The sequence below is a fragment of the Astyanax mexicanus genome, chromosome 10 (genome assembly GCF_023375975.1).
Source record: "Astyanax mexicanus isolate ESR-SI-001 chromosome 10, AstMex3_surface, whole genome shotgun sequence".
In the NCBI taxonomy this organism is placed as follows: domain Eukaryota; kingdom Metazoa; phylum Chordata; class Actinopteri; order Characiformes; family Acestrorhamphidae; genus Astyanax; species Astyanax mexicanus.
Window position 1 is genome coordinate 34,945,985 of NC_064417.1, and position 26,777 is coordinate 34,972,761.

At 39.5% G+C, this 26,777-nt stretch overlaps 2 protein-coding genes across 5 annotated transcripts in view; one reads left to right on the forward strand and one right to left on the reverse strand.

Moving 5' to 3' along the window:
• The window catches only part of parietopsin, a 416,841-nt gene that overhangs the window by 276,123 nt on the left and 113,941 nt on the right, over window positions 1-26,777 (reverse strand). Inside the window, exon 2 of one of the 3 annotated variants that reach the window (XR_007440926.1) lies at window positions 25,048-25,068. The exons of the other annotated variants lie outside the window; for them this stretch is intronic. The gene's annotated coding sequence lies outside the window, so the exon portion shown is untranslated. Of the gene's footprint in view, window positions 1-25,047; window positions 25,069-26,777 lie in introns of those variants that run through there. 3 annotated transcript variants of the gene reach the window in all.
• met (MET proto-oncogene, receptor tyrosine kinase) overlaps window positions 684-26,777 on the forward strand; it is a 58,064-nt gene continuing 31,970 nt past the window's right edge. For both annotated transcript variants that reach the window (XM_022684033.2, XM_049484170.1), the window contains exons 1-5: window positions 684-988; window positions 2,745-3,916; window positions 20,393-20,584; window positions 24,542-24,676; window positions 25,716-25,898. In XM_022684033.2, the coding sequence (XP_022539754.2) occupies window positions 2,750-3,916; window positions 20,393-20,584; window positions 24,542-24,676; window positions 25,716-25,898 (1,677 nt within the window). In that variant the 5' untranslated portion in view covers window positions 684-988; window positions 2,745-2,749. The remainder of the gene's footprint in view (window positions 989-2,744; window positions 3,917-20,392; window positions 20,585-24,541; window positions 24,677-25,715; window positions 25,899-26,777) is intronic.

A 26,777-nucleotide genomic window follows, 5' to 3' on the forward strand; every position in this document is an offset into this window, starting at 1 on the left:
TGAAGAAAAAGTGGAAGTGGGCGAAAGAAATAATACTCCAGTAGATACAGCATTTTAGAACTTCAATACAGTAGTTAAGTTGTTCCAATTTTCTTATTATACCTCTGATTATAATAATAATTATTATTTATTATTATTATTATTATTATTATTATTATTATTATTATTATTATTATTATTAATAGTAGCAATAGTAGAAGTAGTAGTAGTAGTATTGTTGCTGTTGTTGGTGTTGTTTTTTTATTGTAGTGTTATCAAGCAGTAATAGTTTATAACAGTAATCCTAAAATGAAAACCACTGTCAGCCAATCAGCTGGTCCGCTACTTTGTTGCCTTGTGACGTGACAAATAATAATGCAGCACATGAAAAATGTATCAGAGTAAAAGTATTAAACTCATTAAAATATGTAGTGAAATAAAAGTGGTAGTAGGAGAAAAAATAATACTCCATTAGATGCAGCATTTCAATACAGTTATACTTATTATATACCTATTACGTATATAACTATATATTATTATTATTATTATTATTATTATTATTATTATTATTATTATTATTATTATTATTATTATTAAGCAGTAATAGTTTATAACAGTCATCCTACGGGGAAAAAACTCCACTGTCGGCCAATCAGCTGCTCCGCTACTCTGTTGCCTCGTGACGTGACCGCACACATTACACGCGCGCGCGCTCGTTCACCTGAAGCCTGTGTGTTATTGAGTGAGTGAGTGTGTGTGAGAGAGCAGCACAGCCGCAGCCTGAGGGACAGAACTTACCCATCAGCTCAGCGGGTAAAGAGTACCAACACCGAACCGAGCTCCTTCACTTCACCCACCACAGAGTTCACTGAGCTCCTGAGAGGAAACCTGCTCCACGAGGATACAGAGAGACTCTGAGAGAGAGAGAGAGAGAGAGAGAGAGAGAGTTGGCGGCTGAGCGCAGCACGAGGCTGAAAGATGTGAGAGTTTCTGGACGCGTTTCTATCAGGTGAGTAAGAGAGTTTTATTACTGAAAGCGCGTGGAGCGAAACAGCCTGAGCTCTTCTGAATGTTTAGTGTAGTTTTCAGTATTAGTCTTAGTTTTCGGTCGTAGTTCGTTTAAAGCTGTTTTCTGACTGTTTTCTTGTCAAAATAATGATTTTTTCTGGATTTTGAAGTAAAGTTATATTTCTTTGGAGACTGAATGGATTATGTTTACGTTTTTTCCAGGTATGTCCTTATTTTGTTAAAGTTCATTTAACAAAATCTTTGTTAGATACACACAAAACGGTAAAAAAAAAATGTTTTAACCCTATATAGCATGATATTTTCATTTGTTAAAAATAAAAAAAATCAGAACACGTTTTAGGTGAATAGTAGATGCAAACAACATTGTATATAAAATTGTATTTAAAATAGGCTTTTAGATACACTTCCACAAATCTTTGTTTTGTTGCAAACACCATGCCATGCAGAGTTAATATTTTTATTTTAAATTTTTACTAATTCAGTGATGTTTCTTTTACACTAAGCTTTTTTAGGTATAGTAGAAGTGAATTTGAGTTTTGTAGTCTCTTTTAGACAGCAGAGACAGAATATCTTCTATACTGTTAAACTACTGATGTTATAAACAAATTACCTTCTGTAGTAATAAGCAATTGTACTGCTTTTATGCTTTTTAACATTCTTTTTTTTTAACATTAGTTAATAGCAAATAAAACTGGTTCATTTGCTCCTGCCACACTGAGCAATTTTTATTTTTATGTTAAGTCTATGCTTACTGACATCAGTTCACAAAGTGGAATTTAATAACATTAATTCTAATATTAATTAGTTATCATTATGGATATCACAATATGTGAAATAAGAAGCTTTAAGTTTGTAAAAAAAAGGACCACTGGGTATTGAGCAGTGTTAAAAGATTACAAACAAAAGTAAAAAAAGGCAATTGTATGCTAAATAATTAATTCCATAAAATCTGAAACTTACCTTTGTTCAGGCTTTTATACTTAAAATAAGATATTTAATTGGGATTTGCAGCATCTGGTGCCTTCTCGCCTTCTTTTTCTCATTCTCTTTTCCTCTCTGTCTCTCTTTTTTCCTTCTTTCTCTCTCTCTCTCTCTCTCTCTCTCTCTTGTCTGTTCTTTGAAACAACCTTCTAAATGAAAAACATTTAAGCACGCCAAGAATAAATCACTTCTCCAGCATCTCTGCAGCCTACCCACCTTAATTGAGTTTATCAACCACTCCCTTGAGGATTCTGTCTAAACTTAGACTTGTCAGTGCCACGCTTTCAGTAGAAGCCACTGCTGTGGTGATTCACTTCCACTGTTACTTTACCACAGAAATGCTGTTGCGACATTTGAATCTCACCCATTTTGTTATCAGTGCTCGGCCACAGCCTGTGCAAGTTTGCAGGTCTTCTGACTATGTTGAGGGCTGTTTTTTAAGTACGGTACTCTTTAACTTACTTTAAACTAGTGATCTCATCACCATTATGGTTATGGGGAGGGATTTAGCCATGTCATTTAACCAGGACAGTTTATCTCAATCAGTAGCCCCAGAGGATTTTGTGAGACTACTTTAATTTTCTAATGTTTTTTTTTTTTTGATGCCTGTGTATACAGGCATCAATATGCTACTGGTAGTCTTGTTTTGTAAATGCATTTACTTTGTCTCAGATGGTTTTCACTAAGAATTGATTTATTGATGATTTTTGCACATATTCTCCCGTAACAATTTGTTTCTGTTTTCCTTTTTACAGTAAAAATGAGAACTACATTTCCTTGCACCATTTGCGTACTCATTTTTCTCCAAACGTCGTGGAGGAGCATAGATGGACAATGCAAGGAGCCAAGAGAAATCTCCAAACTCAATCTTTCTGTGACTTATGACCTCCCTCACTTTGTATCAGATACACCTGTCCAGAAAGTTCTCGTATTCAATGGAAGTGTTTATGCTGGAGCGACCAACAAACTCTATGCATTATCAGGAGACCTCAAGAAGATGTTTGAGTATAAAACTGGGCCCGTTCATGAGGGTCCACGATGCAATGCTTGCAAAGGTTGCAGAAACAACCCCCCAAATGCTAACAACACCAACATGGCTCTGGTGATGGAGACCTACTACGACCCTGAGCTCTTCAGCTGTGGCACGGTGGGAAACGGAGTGTGCACACGCCACTTGCTGGAAGATGGACAGCTTGACGTTGATGTCAACTGTATGCGATCACATAATGATGACGGAAGTCACTGTATTGCTGGCCCTGCAGGAACCCAGATTGTCAATGTAGAAGTTGGAGGCGTTGTAAGGTTCTTCGTTGCTAATTCAGAACCTCTCGAGTCTGCTCCAGTTTCTTCTCCCTGTCTTCACCACACAATCTCTGTACGAAAGATGTGGGAGACCCAGGACAGATTTGAGTTTGTCTCTAAGCAGTCCTACATGGATCTAGCTCCTGGACTGCGTGGTACCTATCCCCTGAAGTATGTTTATTCCTTCCAGAGTGGCCCATATGTTTACTTTCTCACTGTTCAGCGAGAGAGCAGCAGTTCCAAGGCCTTCCACACCCGAATTGTTCGCATGTGCTCATCTGATCTGGAGCTCCAGCACTATGTGGAGATGCCCTTTGAGTGCATCTACTCAGAAAAAGGCAGAAGGAAGCGGTCGACTCAGATGGTCTTCAACGTGCTTCAGGCAGCGCATGTAGCTAAAGCTGGCAGGGACCTGTCTAGAGAGACAGACCTGAATGAAGGAGAAGATGTGCTGTTTGCTGCTTTTGCTCGCAGCAAGCCTGACTCTCCTGAACCCACAGCCAGCTCTACAGTGTGTGTGATCTCTGTCGCTAAAATCAATGACTTCTTCCGGGAGTTCATGAAGCAGGGCCACACTAAGCCTCTCTACCACTTATCTGGCTCGGATCTGAAACCGTACAATCAGGTAGGATCTTTGTGCTTATTAATTATATATATTTTTTATAATGTAGCCTTTGCTTTGCTATTGATTTTTGTTTACAGTTTACTGTGCAGTTGCATATTTAAGTGTAGTGTGGCAGGAAATAGATAAAATAATGGGATTTTAATTATATGTTTACGAACATTATTGTGTCACTAATATGATCTGATGTAAATTTGGGCTGACAAATATTGCTTTGGTGGTTAAGAACATCAACATAATGATCTACGTGGTTAAGATGGTCACAGTACTGAGTACATACAAATGGTTCTGTAATGTCAGTATTGCAATTTTCAATGCATATCATCACTGTCCAATGAAAAACAAGTATCTCCATTTTTGCCAATTTTTAGTTTATTACATAATTAGAACAGACAAACTGTTCCTGACACTGCTAATTTTTTTCAATAATAAATACCTAAAATGACCTGAAATAAATTCATTTTTTTACATTGACTTCCATTTAAAGTTTAAAAGGTTTTTCTCCTAGACTTTGTGCAAAAGTTCTGTAAATAATATGATAGTGTACTGTATAAGTTAAGCATTTTTTAAAGCTTTTTAAACAGCAGATCCTTGTAAGAGACAAAAAGCACTTGACATTTTGTCACTGCCACTCTTCTTCATCTTCTGCGTAGTTGTAAATTACTGAGCTGCTTGTCTGACTAGCTCATCCATCACAGTGGATTGGATCAATCAGTAAATCATGGGGATCAATAATGACTTTTAACTGCTGAGAAGCCTGTCAATAAATACAGGGCCTTTGCTTTCACTGAGTTCTTTGCAGGACAGGGTTACAAGAGTTAACCACTTTGCCCATATTGCATTGTGATCTGCATAGTTAGCCGCAACTGTTAATGGCTTGTAATGGGCATGCAGAGATTTTCAGACTGAGCCTTGTAATGGGGTGGCATGCATAGCTAAAGCTCTGTGAACTGTGATGAATGTTGACAGAAAAACATGGCTTGGGCACCCTGCTGGAAAATCAGGCCTGGTGGAGACACGAGTCTTGCCAGGCCCATCTATCGACTTGGGGGCTTAACCCAGTCTCCATTAGGTCTCTGGTGATGATGGTCTCTGGTGATCCCTGATTCCTAACACATTGTGCCACAAAGTAATGATACCATAAAGGAGTGGCTATCAAGCCCATACAGGTTCTTCAGGAACTCAGGCTCATTAAGGTGTCATGATTCAGAATGACCATTCTCCAGACCTGCAAGTCTGTCTCAGTTATCTTATCTGTATCTCTATTCTGTTGCAATGCCAGGACCTCAGACTCCCCAACAGGTGTCCTTTGTGTGAAGTCATTCATTTGGTTGGTTTAACAACTCAGATGGCCCCCGAATAAAGCTGTTTCCCTTTTCCTCTAACTGCTCCATGGCCTTCTGCTCTCTCTCTCTATCTCTGTTTCAGTGCCTTGTTCCTTATCTGTCCAAACGTACAAAGTGCTCTCAATGTATCACGTCAGAAGACCTACTTGGCCACCTCAAATATTATTGTTCTGCATATCCCTCATTCTAAACATTGTCAGTTTTCATTATATAAATGTACCAAGGCAAAAATAGATTTTAATGTCACTAGTTGAGTGCTCTGTCCTGAGAACAGGCCTTATAGAATTGCTGCTTAATATTATGGGAGAGTTAATGCATTTTTACACTTGCCTTTTTCCAGCACTTGGGTGTGCTTTCTCCGCGGGTTCGGTACGCTTGGTCAAGTGTGAAAGCTGCTTTCAAGTCTGTAAAAGAATTGGTACAGGGTGCTGATTTTGGGTCCTCTTTAGACGAGTTCACTTCAGGGGGACTCTATCTGCTCCCAGGTTTATGCATATGCTTGTGTGATTGGTTAATTTTATAATGTGACTCTTCCAGTTATCATGTTGTTTCCCTTTCAAGTGTGAAAGTGCCCTTAGTGCCTCAAAGCATCACTTTAATTAATGGCGGTGGCGTGGACTCAGTCATTCTTTCACTGTGGAAGTTTCCAGCTCTCCAGTAAAGCGATGTCTTGTTTTCATAGTAGAGACAGGTCATTGGTGCCATCAGTTGGATTTATGACCCTGTCATTTTCAGTAGCATATGCTACATGGGCTCTCTCCCACTTATCACTTCTTATCAGAGCAATATACACACAACTGTAAAACCATTATGTTCCAGAGAGGCATGACAAATTATGACAAATTGTTTTCTGCACTTTTTGGGTATTTTTGACTACTGCACCCAAGTCTGTATAACAACCAGATATTTGTGGATCACAGTTTGATGCTAAAAGAGTGATCATTTTTTTAAAAATAGCACATTGTTTGTCTTGTACCGTTCTGTAGAAAAAGAGGAGCTTCTTCAAACTTGTGCGTCTCATTTACATTGTGTCAAAAAAAATCTGCTGGACTTTTGATCATGTAATGTGAGCCTTGAGGTTGAAGCAGAAGCGATGCTGCAGTGATGTCTCTTTTTGTAAGGTAATGATATTTTTGCAAGTAGCTTGTATCTGTTTTGGGATAGACTCCCTATGTACAAAAATATTAATAAACAATATTTCTAATTTCCAAGCAATGTCAGGAAGGTGTTAAATTATTATTCATAATTTTCAGCATATCATTCAATGGGGTTTTGTAAGCTGATTACACAATGATTTTATATTATATAATTATTAGTAGGAGTGATGCATAATATTGATATCATGATATGTCAATATATCGATACGTGGCATCAAATATTGATATTTTAACTAAAACATAGGCGCGCTAAACTCCATATAACTTGCCCCCAATGTGACTTACTTAACTTACTGCTTAATTGCTCCACGTGGTGTGTGCTAATCAAAAATAAATAGGGTAAATATGAGATTGACATCAATAAGTAATCAATAATAAATTCCTAGAATTTAGAAGTATTTTTTTCCTCTTCAGTAACACTAAATAATATAGATAGAGATTTATATATAATAGACATTTAATAATGCTTCAATGTAATCTAGAAGAGTAGAAGGTTAAGCTGACTACTGGATTACTGATCCAGGTAGATGTAGTCACAGTTGTCAAATCTGCAACTGTAAATGTTTTTTTTTTTTTTTGTTTTTTTTATCAGCCAGCAGGCTAATTAGCTGAGCTAATGTTGTTAGATGTTAGAATCAGTTGATTCTGTACAAATATTTTACATAGTAGGGTGCATGTGGGCCACCTGTTAATTATGTTGCTGCTAAAGCTAGCTGCTAAAGTTTGGTCTATAAAACCATAACTATTGCAATAATTGACCCAGTGACCCAGTGTCTAGACAGAGCTATATGTTGCTCAGAATTATCTGCTGTCTGGTTTGTTAATTTTATACAATGCACTGTTTGGATTTTAGAGTTTTTTTAACTAGTATCCTGTGTTTTTCTTTAACCTTTAGCTTTTAAAGAAGCATCTTAATCTGAGTAAATTGTATAGTTTTGATTAGACTCCCATCAAGTTTTTTGGTCTGACAGTCCAATGTGAGTGTCTTAATGCTGACTGGTAGTCAATACAAAATCTGGGCCAGTCTTTGGGTTTCCATAAACAATACAGCTTCACAACTTGAGTAGGATGTGTTCTTAGTGAAAGCTTTTAAACACTAGTAAAAGCCATTATAAACTAATATATATTGTTTGATAGCAGTCTTGCTCTGTTTTTTCTGAGAGAATCATGTCTGTTAGTGGCACCTAGAGGATGCTAGCGTGTGCTTTGCTGCTGCAGTATCACAACTGGATTGAATTTTCAAAGCCTATATCTGATCCATTAAAAAAATATTTACGCTTTTCTGGCTTCTTGTATTCCAGAAACATTACATGGATTCAGAGTCATTTGAATAACATACAAACATTCCCTTCACCCTCGAAAAAGGCCTCTACCATTAATGAGAAGAATGACCACTTAAAACTATTGATCCCAGAGTCTGCCTTTACTCAGCAATATCCTTTACTAATCTGGACTGGCTTATTAGTCCAATTTGCGTAGTAATTGAAGCATGCTGAGGCTAAATAAAAGAACTGGAAGCTCACCAACAAGCTTAACAGCAAGGGGAGTACATGTGACTAAAAATAACAAACAGCTGCATTTAAAGCCAAAATTATCATCCGATTAGGATTGACCAGCCAAACAACTGGCAAATGCTGATTGCTTTTAAATTGAATCCGAAGTCTGATTGATTATGCTGTGTAATATAATTCCAGAGGAGGGAGATTTGATCGACGGCCATTTCAATTATAACAGCACTTGTGGTTGAGTGGGCGTGATTTTAGGCGGGGTTTAAAAGCATAATGAAACAGTGCTTTAAGAGAATTGATTGTAAGTTGCTTATGTCATATTTTAATGTCGATTTTAGTACAAATGTAAGAGGAACTGAGCTCACACTGTCTTTGAGACATAAAATATCTGGTAATAAGTTTGTGCCTTAATGTTCGGACTGAAGAAGGTTGTAATTGGTTGTACGTTGTGACGGGCACATATGAGTACCAGCAGGCTGCAGCCTGTGTATGTGAGTGTGTTGATGGTGAAACTCTTGGCGAGTATCATTCACAGGTCAGGGCTCAGCTGTGGGAGGTTTTTCACTATCTGTACAGAAACAAAAGAGGAGTAAAAGAAAACATACCTGTTGTGTCCTGTCTGAGTCTTTTTGCTTTCAGTAAAGCTCTCTGATAATTTGCACACGTAGCCCACAGATTCTGAGTGAGCGAGTGCAGATGCTGGTGGTGTGCTGGTGGAGTGTTTTAGATATGCTGTACAGTATAGTATAGAGTTAGCGAAGTCACGTACTTTAGAGTAGCACTTGGCAAATACCCTCATCCTTTCATCCTCTCTCTATCTCACACACTCAGTCTCACACACTCACACGCATGCAACAGCTATGAGCAGTAAAGCAGGTGGATGTATGCAGCTGCATGTTTTCTCACAGCACCAGGCCCTGTGGTGTTGGCAGCTCTAGGCTGGTAGACGCCCCTGCGTGACTCTGGACCATAACAGGAGCAGGGAGAGAGTGGCCAGCTGGAGCCCAGGTGCAGGACGCTCCTTTTTTTTTAAGCCAGCACCTGTGAGGCAGGTCGAAACTGCTTATTACTAGATCAAGGTTTAGCTTTTTTTTTTTTCCTTTTTTTTTTTGTTTAAAAGATTTCTGTGCCAAAGCCCAGAAGACCAAACTTAGCTTCTATTTAAAGGCTGTTTATTAAAGGCTGTCTATTGGCAGTGAAATGATAAATGGGCCCATAGAAGTGGTCTGTTTGGAAAATTTTATTAATAGAAATTATTTTTCTTTAACAGTTTTTTCAATACACATAGAGGGGTGCCTTTTCTGTAACAGATTTGATAATGTGTGGTGGGGGGTTCGGGGCTAGAAGAGGTCCCATAAAGCAGATAAGCACACAACGGTAACTGATAAATGTCGTCTGCGCTTGCAATCTGTCGTCTGAAGGCGTGCAACTGGGCTACGCTCAACAGTTCCGTCCATTTTCTATATAATAATAGTGTTTATTAGTTCCTCCTTTGGGATACTGTTACCAACAGGGTGGGCTATGTTGTGTTCGTTTACAGTTTTATGAGACGTGCTTATCTTTTCCTGGATTTCCATGCAGGTGCTTTTACCTTGCCTTCCAGCACCGGATTCCTGCCTGCGCTCTTGAGCTTCAGTTCAGCTACATGTGTAAAGTGTCAGATGAAAGAATGTTTTCCTCGGTAAGCTTGATGAGTCATTGCCCACAGGCAAGTTAGTTAATATGTGGAGTTCAGTGTGTCTTTACACTTCCTCGTTTTTACTCCCTGGAGTAATTTCCTGCTTTCTGGGATTGAGGGGTTTGCTCAAACGCAGTGCTATGCATCCTCTGCCCAATGCATGTGTGAACACACACACACACACAGAGCGTAACTTATTGCCACACCCTCCTTTCAGGTTAACTCGGCTTCCCTGCCTGTGTCTCAATCATTAATCCCACTGAAGCAGCACAAGACTGTGAGCAGGTCAGTCAGTCGGCCCACACACAGCATCACTACAGCAACGAATAGCTGCCGTTAGTGACCAAAGTTACAGTGGGTACCCTATAGATTTTGTTTTTGCTTTTTTTATGGTACTTACATCTTTCAGAAAAACAACACAGTTTAATATTAGATAAATATAACCTGAGTAAATAAAAAAACTGTTTTTTTTAAATGATTATTTTATTTATTAAATAATAAAAAATCTATCCGAACTAACCTGGCCCTCCAAAACCTAATAACTGGTTGTGCCACCCCTGGCAGCAACAACTGCAATCAAGCGTTTTGGCCCATTCTTCTTTGCAAAATTGTTTTAATTCAGATAATTATGAAGGTTTTCGAGCATGAGCATCCTGTTTAAGATCATGCCACAGCGTTTCAATCAGACCTCTCTAATTTACTAAAACAAGTGTTGAAATAATTACTATAAATAATACTACACACCGGTGAGGAAAGCTGTGGAGATGTTTTAATGACCTGTTTTCTGAGCAAAGAAACACTTGCTGCCCATATGAGGAGAGTTTTAATACAAACTTCCTGCACAAAACTCTGTATTCACTTATTCACCCATTTACTGTACATTAAAGTTGTAAAGAATGTTGCAGCCTGAATAACAGAGCCAAAGTAGTGCTTGTTGAAGGGATAAGAAGAAGCTGGAATAAAGCCCATTTAAATAAATCATGACTGTTTTTGGTCCACAAAACCACACAGATGCTGAATGTAACATTGACCCCTGTAAACAGCAGTATTTCTGAATTACAACTAAAGGTTTAATTTTATTTTATTTTTTGTTTTAACATTTCAACACCACTGCTGGAGTTACTGCAGGTCTGATTCAGAGTGACGTTACTACCCACACAATGGGCCTGTTGGATCCTGTGTGAATGAATGTGTGTGTGTGCTTAAGTAATGGAGGGGCTCACGCTGGCTGGCGACTATTCACTTTTATCACCTCCTGAGCTTGCACACAATGCACACAAATGGCAAATAAGAGCTTATCTGAGCCATTTCTAGCTGCTCATTCAGGGTGTCACTCAGCTCTTGTGGGTCTTATCCCTCAGCGGACACAGCTAGTTAAATCACTGTGTAAAAGAAAAGCAAGCTTTACCTGAAACCCTGAGCGGTGGAATTAGTGGGGCATGGAAAAGCCCTGCTTTTTTTTTTGGAACGGATCAGAGATGTCATGTGGCATCAGTCTGTGCTGATATTTTATAGATAAGAGTGTTTGCTTTTGTGCCTTTTTTAAGCAGTGTTAATGATTCTCAGTTTTGATACTGAGTTTGAACTGAGCAGAGAACAGAATCTCTTGCGGGTGTGTTTCATTCAAGATGTCAAAAACAGTGTGCTCTTCCCGGCCTGTGGCGAAGCTGGAGCGCTGCCCTTACTTTCAAAGGCAGAAAACAAACAGATGTGTTTTTATAATGCCTTGCACTGAACATGATCCCCAAAGACCTCTGAAGCTTGAAAAAATAAAGACGATAGCAAGGGATGCCAGTTTCCAGTGTTTTTACATGTGTGAAAACTTTGGACAATGATCCATTGTTTCTTGGCAGTTCTGTGCCTCATGCATTACAACCCTGTTTGTTTCCCATATGTTGGGTGGATTTATACACTTAGTATAATAGCTGGCTGGTGCTTAGATGGTATATCATAAAAAGTAAAGGATACCACCTGTTTGCTGTGCTTCTTCATGTATGAGAAGCATGAATGGAATTTGTTAGTTGCGTGACACAACTTTGCATGAATAAACCCGGAGAATTTGTTTATCTGTTTATTTGATGTTTGGTTTCTTAACCATGTCACCGCTCATTTTTTGTTAAGTTTAATTTAATTGTGGAGTACTGGTAGGCTACTACATAAAGACATTTACTGAAGAACATTTACAGCAAATTACTTACTTGTTTACAATGTATAAATTAACACTAATCATCCCCATAAATCATATCTAATACCTGCCTGTTTCAACAGGCCTTTAAAGATGCGGAAAAGCTGATATAGTTCTTTAAGCACAGCTTAGGCTTCATTGTTTGTTGTTGCCCACAGCAGCTCAGGTGGTCCCTCCCAGGTTGTGTTTTGTTGAACTGAACCCTGCCCTTTCTGGCGACAGTCTGCACGCTGGCATGAGTACCAACATGCTCCTGCCACAGCGAGTCACCGAATCTGTTGCTTTATCTAAAGAGAGGAGGCCTGCCAACAACACCACCTACCTGCCACTGATAAGGGGTCATTTAAAACATGTAAAGTGATTTTTCTGACACATTTCTGCAGGAAACAATAGATTCTTTGTGTAGATATCAGCTTTTCTGAGCTCTGGTGTTACAGGACATTGCTTTGAATACAGTGGTAGACTGTAGAAGACTGTGATCTATTGTCTGTAGGAGCACTGAAGAGTCTTAAGAACCAACAAGGATCACTGACAGGGTCTCTTTTTTTAAATTAGAACACTTACTAACAAAAAGGAATCTGCTGTGCATTTTTCTGGTTTCTCAATTTACACCATCAGATCCATGAGATCAACAGAGAGAAACACAGTCTGCCAAGTCCTCACAGTCACGAGTGGAATTGATTATTCTGGGCTGCTGCAAAGATTTGAAGCATTTGAAAGTCCTTTTTTTAATTATTATTATTTTCTGGTTTAAAGTGCTGGATTAGATTTTTTTTCATAAGGTCGTAGCGCTACTTTACTTTAGGGGCTAAGCTTTTTGCCCTTTATATCCGTCATATTCATCCCATTCCTCTCTGAATTGGCTGTATGTTGTAACATAGCTGTGGAAAAGAGGAATGCTTTAACAGCAGCTTGTCTTGTTTGTTGTAATGAATAGGCATTTTCCACTATTGCTTGAACAGATCCAATGATCCATAGACCCAGACAAAAGACTTTATAGAGCTTTACAGAGAAGTTCTGACACGGAATTATCTAAATGATCCTATATTTTCTAGAGATGGTAACGATCCGATACAATATTTACGTAATTCGACGAATAGGCTATCCATTTACCAATCCATATTCCAGTCCACAGCTTAAGCTGGACAATAAACCAGCCTTAACGTTAACACGAAACGCATCCCTGATCCAGATTCCAGTTTAACAGTTTACCCTGAACCCCCAGCAGCTTCAGTCTGCAGCTGACTGAGTAAACTTTAGCTGTTTGTCTACAAAAAAGTCAATTATCTGGAGAGTTTTCACTTTGGAAACGCTGTACAGCAGCGTAAAGTCAGTGTCCAAGAGGTAAAGAGATTTAGCAGTCTGTTAGCCTAGCTAGCACTGAACTGACAGCAGTTGCATTCTGGTGTTGTAAAGGTATAAACTACAGACTGGAGTATACTATATTCATAATCCACATATCCTATAAAACCACAGCATCTACAAACACTAACTAGCACAAACACACCTCTCTGTTATTAAAAAACAGCCATTAATTTAGTTCGGAAATACAGTTAGCATCGCCAGTTAGCCGTTAGCCATCTCTATTAAGATCTGCAGTCTGTTAGCTTAGCTAGCAAATGCATTCCGGCATTGTGAATGTAATAAATAACTATTTAGAGTGAACTACAGCCATAATCCACATCTAATATCTAACCACAGATCCTACCAACCCTAACCAGCACTAATAAATAAATCAGTTATTAAAAAACAGTGATTAATTCAGCTCGGAAATACAGTTAGCATCGCCGGTTAGCCGTTAGCTATTGCAGCTAATCCTCTACGCTACCTGTCAAAATAAAAGTCTCCTGCTCAACCGTTGAAAAAAAATGGCCTGAATTTAATATTTACCGTATTTAATATTTAACTTTTTTGAAAATGTTTTATAAAAATGAAAACATTTAATTTGAAAGAAAAATTATTGTGTATTTGCATATAAAGTGTGTTAAATAAATGACTTTTGAATGCATTTACTTAATCATAGTACTCTTAATAAACTAAAAGTATCGGAGTTTGTATCGGTATCGGCAATTTTATATTGGTATTATAATCCAGCGAAACACTGACGAAGGAAGGTGCCTGCCTGATGACCCCTGAGAAGAGCTTGCACTGAAGTTTGTGTTAGAGTTTGGATGAAGGGGATTGGTGTGGTCCTGCTCTTGTAATAATTTGTCTCATGAGTTTTTGTAGACGTCTGAGTACTTGGCAGTTGAGGCACGGACCATGAACATAGTTCGCTATGCTTCTGGATTCTTGTCGAGCCAGTATCAGATGGTAGTGGTTGCTGTGTTCTGCTCACGCAACTTATAATGTGATTTATTGTGTGTGATTGTGCTTAGGTAAGTGTGTTGTTGCCATAGTTAAAGGAAGTGAGCTTAGATTAAGGAGGGATTCTGTTTGTTCATAGGTTATTTTTTGGTAGGTCTGTTACTTGGCAGTTGAGGCAATGGACCATGAACATAGTGTTAGGCTGTGCTTCTGGATTCTTGTCGAGCCAGTATCAGATTGTGGTGGTTTTGCTATTGTTGTTAGTTGAGTGAGTAGTAGATCCTGGCTGAGCCCTATGCATAACCCCAGCTGTTAGGTGCAGGATTTGTCAATTTCCTGTATTATATTACTCAGATCTGAAAAAAGTGTATCGTCCCATCACTAATATTTTTTTTTCTTTTGCCTGTTTCTCTAATTGTGAATAGATAAACAAGGGTCAGAAGTCCTTCTGTATATCTTGAAAGCATAAGAACTGGTCCTGAATGTGGAGGGAGTATTGACATTTTTCATTGTTAAGAATGCTGTTTTATTTCACTAATATTGTATAGCACAGTTCAGTTCCTCCTACTGTCCCGTTGCCCTTTGTCAGCTTTCATCATTTATAAGCTCAGTGTGAAGTATTATCTCAGATGTAAGCACACTTCTATTGGCAGAGTACACTTTTTAAAGGGTGATGGAGAACATCAAGTCTTATAGTGAAATATAATGTAAGTACACAGTTAAATGATGTGATTTTTGAACCTGCTAAGAAGTTTAACTGGACCGGGCCTTGTTACTCAGCAGAAAACTTTAGCAAGGAACAAAGCATTCTGCTGATGGATTACTAAAGTGTTGAATAGAGTCAAGTGGGGGGAGTTGGTGGGAGGGAGAAAAGCCTGAAAGAACACAGACAAGAGATTAGGAAGAGCCAATGAAAAAATTAAAGACACAAAGAATGTAAAGCCAAAAGACAAAGTGTAATATCAACAAAGATACATTCTCACAATCTCACAGTATTTTTACACCCATAAAACCTTTTTTAGTTTGTAGACAGCTAAAACTAACCTTTTTAACTACAGTTCTAAGTTGTTTGAATGAGTGAAATCTGTTCAGGATGAACAGCATGGAAAAAAAACATAGGCCTATTATTAAAAAAAAACTGTTTATTAAGAATGGACTTTCTTAGTGTAATGTAGACGTGTGGACTTATTCATGTGTGCACACTTCTTTAGGCCAGTGCTGTGTGGTTATAAAATTATTAATCTAAACTCTAATAGTTGTCACAAAAATACTAAAACCACACTGATTATACTGTAAGCATTACAATAAAAAATTACATAAAGCTTTACATCAAATGATTCTCCAGTTAGAAGTGTTAAATGTCTTTTATCATGATGTCTTTATCAAAGAGGTCTTTTACAATTTTTTTTTAGGTCTAAGGTAAAACACTAGACTGCCATCTGTAGTGTGGCCCCCGTGCATGGTGCCGAGCACTAATCCGACTTTATTGCCAGCTTCTCTAATTACCCACCACTGTTTACCCACACGACTGAGAAATCTAAGAAATTCCACCAACACCAGAGTCAGGTTGCTCTGCGACATGCTCTACGGAGTGCAGGTGGGGCACCCGTTCCAGCAATTAGAACTTCTAGTACTCCACACAAACACACACACAGGCGGCATATGCTGCACAGGGTCAAGAGTCATGTTATTTCAGTCAAAGGGCAGCTGATGGGCTGGAGTGTTGAGCCCCAGTGGCCCCAGCCCTGTGTGTGGGTGAGGCAGACTGTACCTCACTGTACCCCGGCCTGGGGCTGAGCGGAGAGCGTGTGGAGGAGACATCTTGGCCTGCAGATCTCCTTTCACTCACATTAACTTGCCAAGGTAACGCCAAAGGCCATGAAGCTGTGAAACACCAAAGGTTGCTTTCAGTAACCCTATCACCCTGCCATTGTGCCGGACACAATACGAGCTGCTTTAAACACTGAACCAGAGCCACGTTTAGGCTGCCTTCACCTTTACCACAGCTCTTGCTTTTCATCAAGGTAATAACACATTGCTGCAGGACACAATTTTTTGGATGTCAAAACCAAAAATAAGCACCTGTGGAGGCAAAACGATGCTGTGAGCAGTAAGGTCCAGAGAGGGACCACTATGGAAATAATGATGTTATTTGATAAGAAATCATTTATTTTATGGAAGGAGGCGAGAGAGACAGACAGTAAGAGTGAGTCCCCATAATGTTGTAACCTGAATAACCCACTCACTTAGCATCAGGTCTTCTGAGACTGAGACTGAGGCTGAGGCTTGACTGGAGACCAGTGGGGCAGGGCTCAGTGTAATAGCTGCTGAAGCCTGTCAAAACACTGCTCAGCTTTTTCATTTTCTGCCATTGATCCTTTTATTCATGTCTTCACAGGGAGAGACAAAAAAAGCATGTTATTCTATTTACTTTTCCCTAATTGGATTCCTTTAGCTTTCTCCATCCACTTTCATCTCTCTTCCAACCAAACAATAAATTCTAGGTTTATTTGTTTAATAATTAATAATATCTGCAGCCTAATGTCGGGCCAAGGTAGGTGTAAAATTCTGAGGTTCTCAGCTTGTGACGGACCTTCTCTCAAGGTCCCCTCCACTTTCTAAGACCAGTTCCTTTTCAAGTCCTTGTAAAAGAGAAAGGTAGTTATCTTGATGTTGTATAAAGAATGTTGTACACTGGCAAGGTGAACAACCCACAAGTCCACAAACTGGATGAGTCTGAAGGCACAACAAAGATGACCATCTGCAGTGTCTCTCTCCACCTCATATTATACTAGTGATGACGCTCTCCTTCACACATTCCTTCATCTCTTTCACCATGCTCTATCTGCCAAAGCTTTCCAGTGGGTCTGCATGATATGAATAAAACACCACACTGAGTTTACGTGCTATTTATTGCAACTCTTATATTTTGAAAATGGTAAATGATGCCATATGTATTTATATTGCTTTTTCTTGTCCTGTGAAGATTCCACACTGCCCGCCCCCAAAAAATGTCGCCACCTGGAAGTAAATGATCTTGGTTTGATGCTGCAGTTGATCAGGTCTGGGTTCAGCAACAGTATATATGCTTAAAGAATGAGGTCAGCTGACTACCTGAATATACTGAATATAGACCAGGTTATTCCATCAATGAATTTTTTTCTTCCCTGATTGCACGGCCATATTCCAAGATGATGACAATGCCAGGATTCATGGGTCTGGAATTGTGAAAGAGTGATTCAGGGAGCATGAGATCATCATTTTCACACATGGATTGATAGTTCACCACAGAGTCCAGACCTTAACCTCATTGAGAATCTTTGGGATGTGCTGGAGAAGACTTGGTCAGACTCTACCATCATCAATGCTGCAAGATCTTGGTGAAAAATGAATGCAGCACTGGATTGAAATAAATCATTTTATTTGCAGAAGCTAATCGAAACAATGCCACAGTGAATGTGTGCCGCCATCAAAGCTAAAGGCGTTCCAAGAAAATATTCGAGTGTGTGAATTTTGTGGCGACATTTTTTTTGGCCAGGCAGTGTATTTTGGAGATAATAACTTACTGTACTAAAAACACAATGCATCCTTGAAGCTGAGTGCAGCTGCAGTTGACCACAACTCAAAAGTGGTTTTAAAAACCTTTAACTGATGAACTTGTGAAATCTGCCTTCCTTCATCTTTTTATGGAAATAATTGAACTTCTAATAACTGTACCCGCTTGGGGCTCAGAGTGGTCCAGCAGGCTAAATGCTGCCACTATGATCAGGAGATCGCTGGTTCGAATCATGTTCATGTAGCTTGCCATCGGTTACAGGAGCCCTGAGAGAGCACAGTTGGCCTTGCTCTCTCTGGATGGGTAGATGTTGCTCTCTCTCCACCTCACTCCTAGGGTGATGTCGATCAGCACGAGGCATCTGTGAGCTGATGTATCAGAGCCAGCGCTTTCTTCCGAGCGCACTGTGATGCTACTTGGCAATGCTGTATTAGCAGCAGTTTGAAAAGAGGCAGTGGCTGAGTTCACCCTCCTGATGTGTTGGGGCATTACTACAGTAGTGTTAGGGGGAGTCCTAATGAGTGGGTTGGGTAATTAGCTGTGTAAATTGGGGAGAGAATGGGAAAAAAATAAAATAAAATAATAAATATACATATATATTGTACCCCTTAAACTCATCTTAAGCTGTGATAGGTGAAGATGCTCACAGCCCACAGTAAAAAAAATAGCTTTGATTAGAGTTAGAGCACAGGGCACCTTTAAATATTACAGTGTGTGGCAGTATCAATGTTATAAAAGCTGATACTACAGCTAAAGACTAACCAAAAATAAATCATTCAGTTCTACCCTCCAGTCCACCAAGTAAGTGGGCAAAGAGCCACCTCGCTCTCACCTGCAGTAAGAGCCTCCCTGGCTGGCTCCGACTTAGAGAGAGTGAGCCCACTCGAGCTTGTAACGGGAGCAGGGCCCACTGGTCCTCTGACCTGATTTATCGCCCGGCTGTATTGTTCTCTTCAGCTTCAAAGCTTCCCTTTGAGACATGCCCTCGAATGAAACTAAGTTTCACTCTGAGTTCAGTCATGGCTGTGACTCATACATCTTACTCACCGTGGAAGAGAGATAGAGAGAAGGAAATCAACTCTAAAGAATCATGGGATTGTTGGTGTAAGTACTGTTGCCCTCCTGTACTAAAGTTTCCCTTCTCTCTTTCATACCCTCTAGCTGGCATGTGCTGACCTTTTCTGTCTTTTTAAAAGTATGTGTGTGTGTGTGTGTGTGTTGTGCATAATTGTGTTGCCAACACCATTATACAGGGCAACAATGCACCAGCTGAGCAGAGCCGCTCTGATCTCCCTCTTAATCATTAACCGCCTGCTCCCCGTATTTTGTTGGGCCCTTTAGTCATGGCCTGCAGTGCCAGGCTCCGGTTTCATTAATTATTGATGACTCCTTGGCCTTCATGCTGGGGTCTGTGACCCTGAGGCTTGAACACAGAATAGGCCACACGTCTTTATTTTCTCCACCTTGAATAGCAGGTCTTACAATGTAAACCTCACCTTCAGTATGGCCGTCAAAATTTACTTATTGAAGACTTTAGTGGCTGGACTGCTGGACTGAAGTCTTCCTCAAACTCTTTAGAAAGCACTAGATGAGCCACCAAGCTCCACAGGTTGTGGCGATCTGAGCCAAAGAAAACTGGACTGAGTGAAAGCTCTAGAGGAGCAGCAGGAGAGTTCCACATTCCACCAAGTTTCTCATGAATATCTGCCATCTGTGAGCCCAGCCCTCAGAATATGGCAAGGATGATCCAAGATCCATAGATGAAGACACACAGCTCAACTCCTATTGACATTAGGCTGGGGATATCATAATACCAGAACTTTGGTAGTTGGTACCAATACCAATGAAATTCTACTATTCTCTGTGCCAATTTCAGTACCACAAAAGTTGGTGCCATTGTTTTTTTATTTTTATTTTTTTTTTTATTCTAGTTTAAGAATGCGTGTAATATATGTGTTATTTAAAACAAAACAATATTGTGTCAAAATATGTGGTTCCATTAATACTTCCATGGTCGGTCACACAGGGGGTTTCCCATAGTGAGTTAGCACATTCTTGCATATTTATGATGTCTGTGGTAATTTATGTTCCTTTCTGTACCACATAAACCTAGCACTGTCACATATATATGAAGTATATATTGAAGTATATATTTTTGTCATTTTTTAGTTTACTATGTAATTTGAACTATCCCTTACACTGCGCCACAATTTCTTGATTAACAGACCAATAGAAATACTTCAAAATTACATAAATTCTTTTTCCATTGAATGTTTTGTTTTTATCTTCTATAAAGTTGCTGATTTAGAAGATTTTGTAGATTTGTTATTCATTGGACAGCGAAGATATAAAAGTAGAACAAAGTATCGGTTCTCATGACATCACTACATTAGGCTATAAGAAACAGTAGATGCTAAGTTTCAATAAAGCTTCACGGTTTAGAGGCCACCTCCCTCATTCCGCAAGCAGTCTTAACAATTAACTCCATTTGCTGTGGAGGACTTGAAGACCATGAAGACCTCTGCCAGTATAACACTTGCTGAATATGTCATGTGCACAGCTCAATTAGATCATACTTGTCCTGTAGCCACCACCATTTGGAATTCTAGGTATTTCGAGCAATCACTGTTTGCTGTGACATCAAAATGTCTTTCAACTTAAAGTAAGTGCATTCTTTAGAACTGTGAGAGCTTAGTAACAGATACACATTTGGTAAGAGCTGCGTTTGTTTTTTTCCCAAAGAGCTCCTTTGGCGATTCGTTTGGCTGTGGGAAACACGAGAAGGGCTACAGACTTGAGGTCACCAGAACTCACCCGCGTAAAGACTGGTTCAACGGGCGCTTTCGTAACATCCTCATCACCTCCATCGCCGTGGTGCCCATGAAGGACCACACAGTGGCTACACTGGGGACTGCAGATGGGAGGGTCATCCAGGTAAGAAATAAACGTTATAGTGGTTCAGTAAAGTAGCAGAAGTAAAAATAACAGCTATGGTGTTTTTCATAGGCGAGATTGTTTGTCTGAAATGTTACTTCTTTAACCAGTTAAACAGTGAGAACTAACTGTTTGGAGAATGCTTAAAACTTGACACAATGTGGAAAAAGTGCGTGATGATTTAAATATACAGATTGAAGAACAGTAATCTGGTTGCTAGACACAAATTGTTAGTAAGATTACCTTCATGCAAGTTTATTCAAAATGCTAAAGAAGCAAACTTCAGATACAAAGAAGTCTTGGATTTTTTTACTCTTTTTTTTTTACTATTTTACTCTTTGTAAAATACACTAAACACAGTCTTTTTCGCTATAATATAACTATAAACAGTATCACATAAGTTCAAGTTTCATGTCTGTTTAAATGACCTATATTACAAATTGATTATTTAAGTGGATTGTTGCGTGGACTGTGTTTTATGGTCCATATCTGGCACAGGCCAAAATTCCAGAGCAGTGGAGATATTTCTGTCATTTGCAGTGGCCAGCATCATTTCCCTGTTTTATTGTATGCGTGTAGTAAATGGGCAGGATGCTGGTACGTGACCAGTGAAAATGGCCTGAAGAATGAATGTGCAGGTGCCAGGTCCATTTTGGAGAATGTAGCCTTTTTCCTGTTTGCTCAACAGTCACCCTTGACCTGCTGCACCACTTTACCAGAAACTCCAGCTCATCACGCATCTGTTCAAACATACCTGCTTGCTTATTGTGTAACTCAACTGTACGGCTGTGCTTTGCATAATTTACCAGCAATGTCATTTATCAGACTAATATGTCTGATATGATCATGCATACTCTTTTTGACACTTAACTTGAAGGCAGTGAAACAAAACAGTTGTTGCCTTCGGTTAAATTTTAAGACAAAATGTCCTTCCAGAAGCTTGCAATCATATTTTGTAAATAGGGTAAGAGAGTGCTTGAGAAATGACTAGTGCAGAAAGAAGGTGACAGCTGCACGGAAACGGAGCGGAGTTGTTGTACAGAGCGTTAATAGTAAGCACTGGGCTTCGATGACATGTCCTCACACGGCATTTTCTTGGAACAGTTGCAGCTGTCGCTCATTCTCTTTTTTTCTGCATTTTTTCCCCTTGACTTTTTCTCGCTCCTTTTGTCTCAACAGTGAGGCCTGGGAACGGGCGAGTGGTAGCCCAGCTGCCCCATTCAAGGACCATAAGTGATAGAGATAGAGAGGGAGTGAGAGAAAAGAAGACAAACAGATCTTGCTCAAGAGCCTTACGTTGAAAATGTGGACAGAAAGGCAAAATATCTCTGGTTATTGTGTGCATGTTAAATCCCCAAGCTCCCATAAATGCTGTGCGTGTTTGTATTTTCTAAAGAAAAAGTTTTACTCAGAGAGTCTTTGCTGATAGAGGGAGAGCCCTAGAGACCATTATTCTGTAAGGAAATGTTTCTTTCGCTCCCTGTCAGTGCGAGAGACTCAACACCTAGCCTGGTGTTTCTGAGCAGGACTTCCCTTACAAGTACAATAAGCTGCAATTCACACGGCTATTAGTGCACTGCTCCATATATTTCTCCCTTGAGTGCACAGCATTCTTCCCACAATAAGTACTCATTTATGTTCATTTTCTGGATTGTTTAGGCTTCATTTAGCAAGGCTTAGTTGGATTGCTACTGGGGCTCTGTTGCGTCTTATGGTTTATTGCTACTGGGAACACCACTTCAAAGCCCACATGGCCTGTGTGTTCTTCATGGTGAATCTAGTGCATCATGTATGTCCAGTGAGGCCTCGGTCTGTCTCTCAATGCTGCTTTGTTGATTTTTCACGGCTTTTGTCACGCCTGATCTGACTATAAAGACAATATATATATAATTTTTTTTTTCTAAACTTTGGGACTTTTGAGACAAACTCCTTAAAAAAATAAGCTATTTTCTACCTGCCATAATCAGTGTACAGTATCCACTGTTCCTGGGGTATGTTGTGCAGTAGCTACCATCATGGGATGGTACTGGCTATAATGCTCTTCCTCGATGACCTGCATAACCAATCACAATTTTGAGCTGCTGACTCAAAATTGTTGGACAAAAATGCAAACTCAAATTCTGTATACATGACCTAACAGGTGCCCACAAACGGCTAGCATTGTTCTGGCCAACAGGAGAGAAGTACTTAGCCGTCTTTCCCACCCAGACAGCAGGACCAGTTGTGTATTTTTTGTGCCTTTGGCCACTAACTTCGGTGGCATTGCCAGGATTGTTTAGCATGTAGCCCTGTAAGTATTTTAAGGCCAAATCATTTCAGAATGTTTAAATAATTGATAAAACAAATTAATCAATAGCATGGGATTTAGAAGAAGAAAATGATATTACACTAAGATGGCACAGAACATTATTTTTTTTAATATTATTTTTTTGCACAATAAAATCATTTAATTTTCCCAAAAATCTACAGTGTGTCTTATAAGTTTTACCGAAGTTGTTCTCCAGCACAGAGGCTGGATCAGTATTAGCATTAGCTGAAAACCACAGCGCTAGCTCTTTTGCCGTCCAGAGGTGAGTATATTGGACTGTAGTCTGCATGTTTACCGTGTTAAAACAAGCTATGTGTAATGAACCACTAGCTGATAATGCCCTGGTTTACCGGAACACTCAGGATTCCTCATTGTAGTGCTGTCGGGCTGCACTTACTAGCGCTAAGGGCTGCTAACTGCGGCAAGCACTGCTGCTAACCACGGTTAGCGCTGTTGTGTAGATTAACATTAACATCTAACCCCATTAGAAAGGAAACATGGCGACACCCTTGTTCCTTACTTTTGTCGTCAAAATGCGCCTTATAATCCGGTGCACCTTATTAATAAAAATAGACGTTCATTGATAGTGCTCTGTATATTATGACGCGCATTACTTGTTCTCCCAATTTACCACATTTTGTAAACGTTAGAACATTGCAATAGGATAAGTTCATTTACCAATAAACAAATACACATTTGTCTCACTAGCCCAGTGTTTGGCCCAGTGTTTGGACTGACTGGTGTTGCCAACAATTTCCCTACTTTAACAAATCTTTTCAAGAAGACATGAAACCATGCAGTGCTACTGAACCTCTAGACTGTCTGTTCTTATGTGAACCCATACTAAAACACATGCACCCCCTTCTCTCTCACTACACAATGTCTTCGCACTAAATGCGCTACCAACACCGCACTTAGCTCACCACACACTTATACCAGGTGTGTTAAAGCACGGATCCTGTTATCATTAATGGAAAACATGCTGTAATCCTCTATTCAGACCTGGACTAGCTTAGAGGCCTGTAATTGCAGATGATAAATGTTAGTCCAGGTGTGTGGAGACCAAGACAGTGTTCCAACACCTCTCAACACGCCACATCAGCAGCAGCAGCCTTTACCATGTACTTTTGCCTGAGGCCAGGACCTTTGTCTGCTCCCACTCTCTGCCATCAGCCGCAGTCATGCTGCAATTTGTCATCTTCCCTTGAAAGACAGCAAAACAGCAGTTATTATAGGATCCATAGCAAACAGAGCCCATCCCTTTAAACCGACATCCTTTGATTCTGGTTCTCTCCTGAGGAAAGTTCCAGCGTGCAAACTGTAATTTAACAATTCATGACCTGCAGACATGCAATTCTGAAAAGGTCTGGGCTACAGATTGTCTTATACTTACCAGGACTGTCTTGCACTTGTTAATCAGCCTATCCAGAATTAGGCATGCGAGACAAAGCATGTTGTTCTAAAAAGTCACTTACAAACCCGTAGACATAGCCTGCCAGATAAATCATCAAATTTTACCAAAATAGTATTGACACAGAATGCAGCCATTTACTGTAAGCAGTGCTTATGCTTCATTACATTCCAATGTCCACAACAAAAGCTTTGGAAGTGAGAGGTCACTCATGTTGTTTTTTTGGCTTCGTCTGCAGGTGGTGGTTTCCCGTTTTGGCAACACAGAGCCGCATGTGGATTTCCTCTTAGACACTCTCCCTGTGTCCTCAGAGGTAGCCCTGCTGTCTCCACAGCGACCAGATGCCTCCATACTGCTGGTCACAGGAAACAAGGTGAAACACCTTTGACGTAATTTGGCATTTCGGAGGAAAGAAGACTTTCTTGCTGGTGATTTGTCAGTGCAGCTTAAAATCTGAGAGGAAGTATAAACAGCCTACCTTTGTGTATGAGAGTAACAGTGACAGAAAGAGGAAAAAAAGAGACAGAGAGAGAGAGAGGTCTACTAGTTGTGTCAGCTAAGGTGTTAACTATATAGTGCAAAAGACATTTATTATCATTGGTAAATATGTACAGCTCTGGAAAAAAAAAGTAAGAGACCACTTCAGTTTCTCAATCAGTTTCTCAGGTTTACCTATTTATAAGTATATGTTTGAGTAAAATGAACATTTATCTGCAGAAAATGAGAAATGGCTAAAATAACAAGAAAGATGCAGAGCTTTCAGACCTCAAATAATGCAAAGAAAACAAGTTCATAATCATAAAGTTTTAAGAGTCCAGAAATCAATATTTGGTGGAATAACCCTGGTTTTTAATCACAGTTTTCATGCATCTTGGCATGTTCTCCTCCACCAGTCTTACACACTGCTTTTGGGTAACTTTGTGCCACTCCTGGTGCAAAAATTCAAGCAAAAAAAAAAACAAGCTTTGATGGCTTGTGATCATCCATCTTCCTCTTAATTATATTCCAGAGGTTTTCAGTTTGGTAAAATCAAAGACAAAAAATATCAGAGCTTTATATTTAGGTTAAACTTCTGTGAAAGTGCCATACCTTGCACCAAGACAATGACCTGTGAGTGCACATCACTGATCAACATTTTTCAAGTCTCTAAAACAAGCAGCAACATATTTCTTATAGAACATAATAATTAAATATATGGTTTAGACTGGTATTTTTCAATCTGCATGCTTATTTGTGTGCCCCTCAAAAAGGAAGAACTTTAAATTCCTACATGATTTATCTAGTAAATATGTGAGTAGCCTTGAATTAAAGCTGATATTCTGCAATCACCATTACTATCTTACTTCAGTCTGCTGCTGTATAATACCACTGTTCAGTTACTCACAGTGTTCTATGTTGGTTCTTTCCTGCAGGTGTCTAAAGTGCCTGTGATTGGGCCTGGCTGTGAGCAGTTGTGGAACTGCAGCTCATGTCTCCTGGCTCCATCCTTCATGGGCTGTGGATGGTGCAGGAACATAAACCTTTGCACCCGATCACCTCAGTGCAATGACTCAAGACTTTGGAGCCAAGACTCCTGCCCCATCCTTATTACCGAGGTAACTGCCCAGACCAGCCACAAACCTTATTGCCATGGTTACAAAGTAGACAATAGCATTAAACTAATAAAATAAGTGCTTTAAGGAAAGAGACAACAGATCAAACTCTCAGTGACCTTCATTGATTTTTGTTGCTTTAAACACTGTGGTATTTTCTTTAATGAGACACGATTTTCAGAGCCCTCTGATTAGTTTGAAGGGTTGTACTTGTTTCTGAATAATAGTAAGTATTAAGGTTGTCCTTAATGCTTGTGTGTATGTGTTTAGCTTTTGCTGGAATCAAATAGGAATGAAGTTTTTAACATTTTGAACTATTTAAAACAGATTAAATAGATTATGTGGAAACATTTGCTTTGCCTAAATTAGCAGCATTATTTTAAAACATATAAATATATGTTTTATTCATTGGTTAAGCTTAGAGTTGGTTCAGGTCAATAGACAGAAAATAATTTACTTTTTTTAGCAAATCCTTAATTCATTTCAAAATATTACTCACAAAATGGTAAAGTCATAGTGGCTGCAAAACCACAGGCGTTGTGAGGCCTTTGCATCCATCCTGGTGCACAGTTAGGAAATGACTTGCACAAAACACTTTTCGCACAAAGGAATCTCCTTCAGGTCACTGAACCCACAGTTTCAGACACAAAGCAGTGTTTTTTAAACCCTTTCATAGTGGGCAACTGCATGAGAAACAAATTTACTGGTGGCCACATGCTGCTGTTTTGTTCAGCAGTTTAGCAGTTTTAGCTCACTGGCATTGTTTCATATTAGAATGCTTACTGCTCTTGTAGCAGCCACACTGCCAAAACAGATCACTGTCAAAAGCTACCAGCATTCTGGAGGGAGACATGTAGCTCAGTGCTGTGCTCGGATAGGATA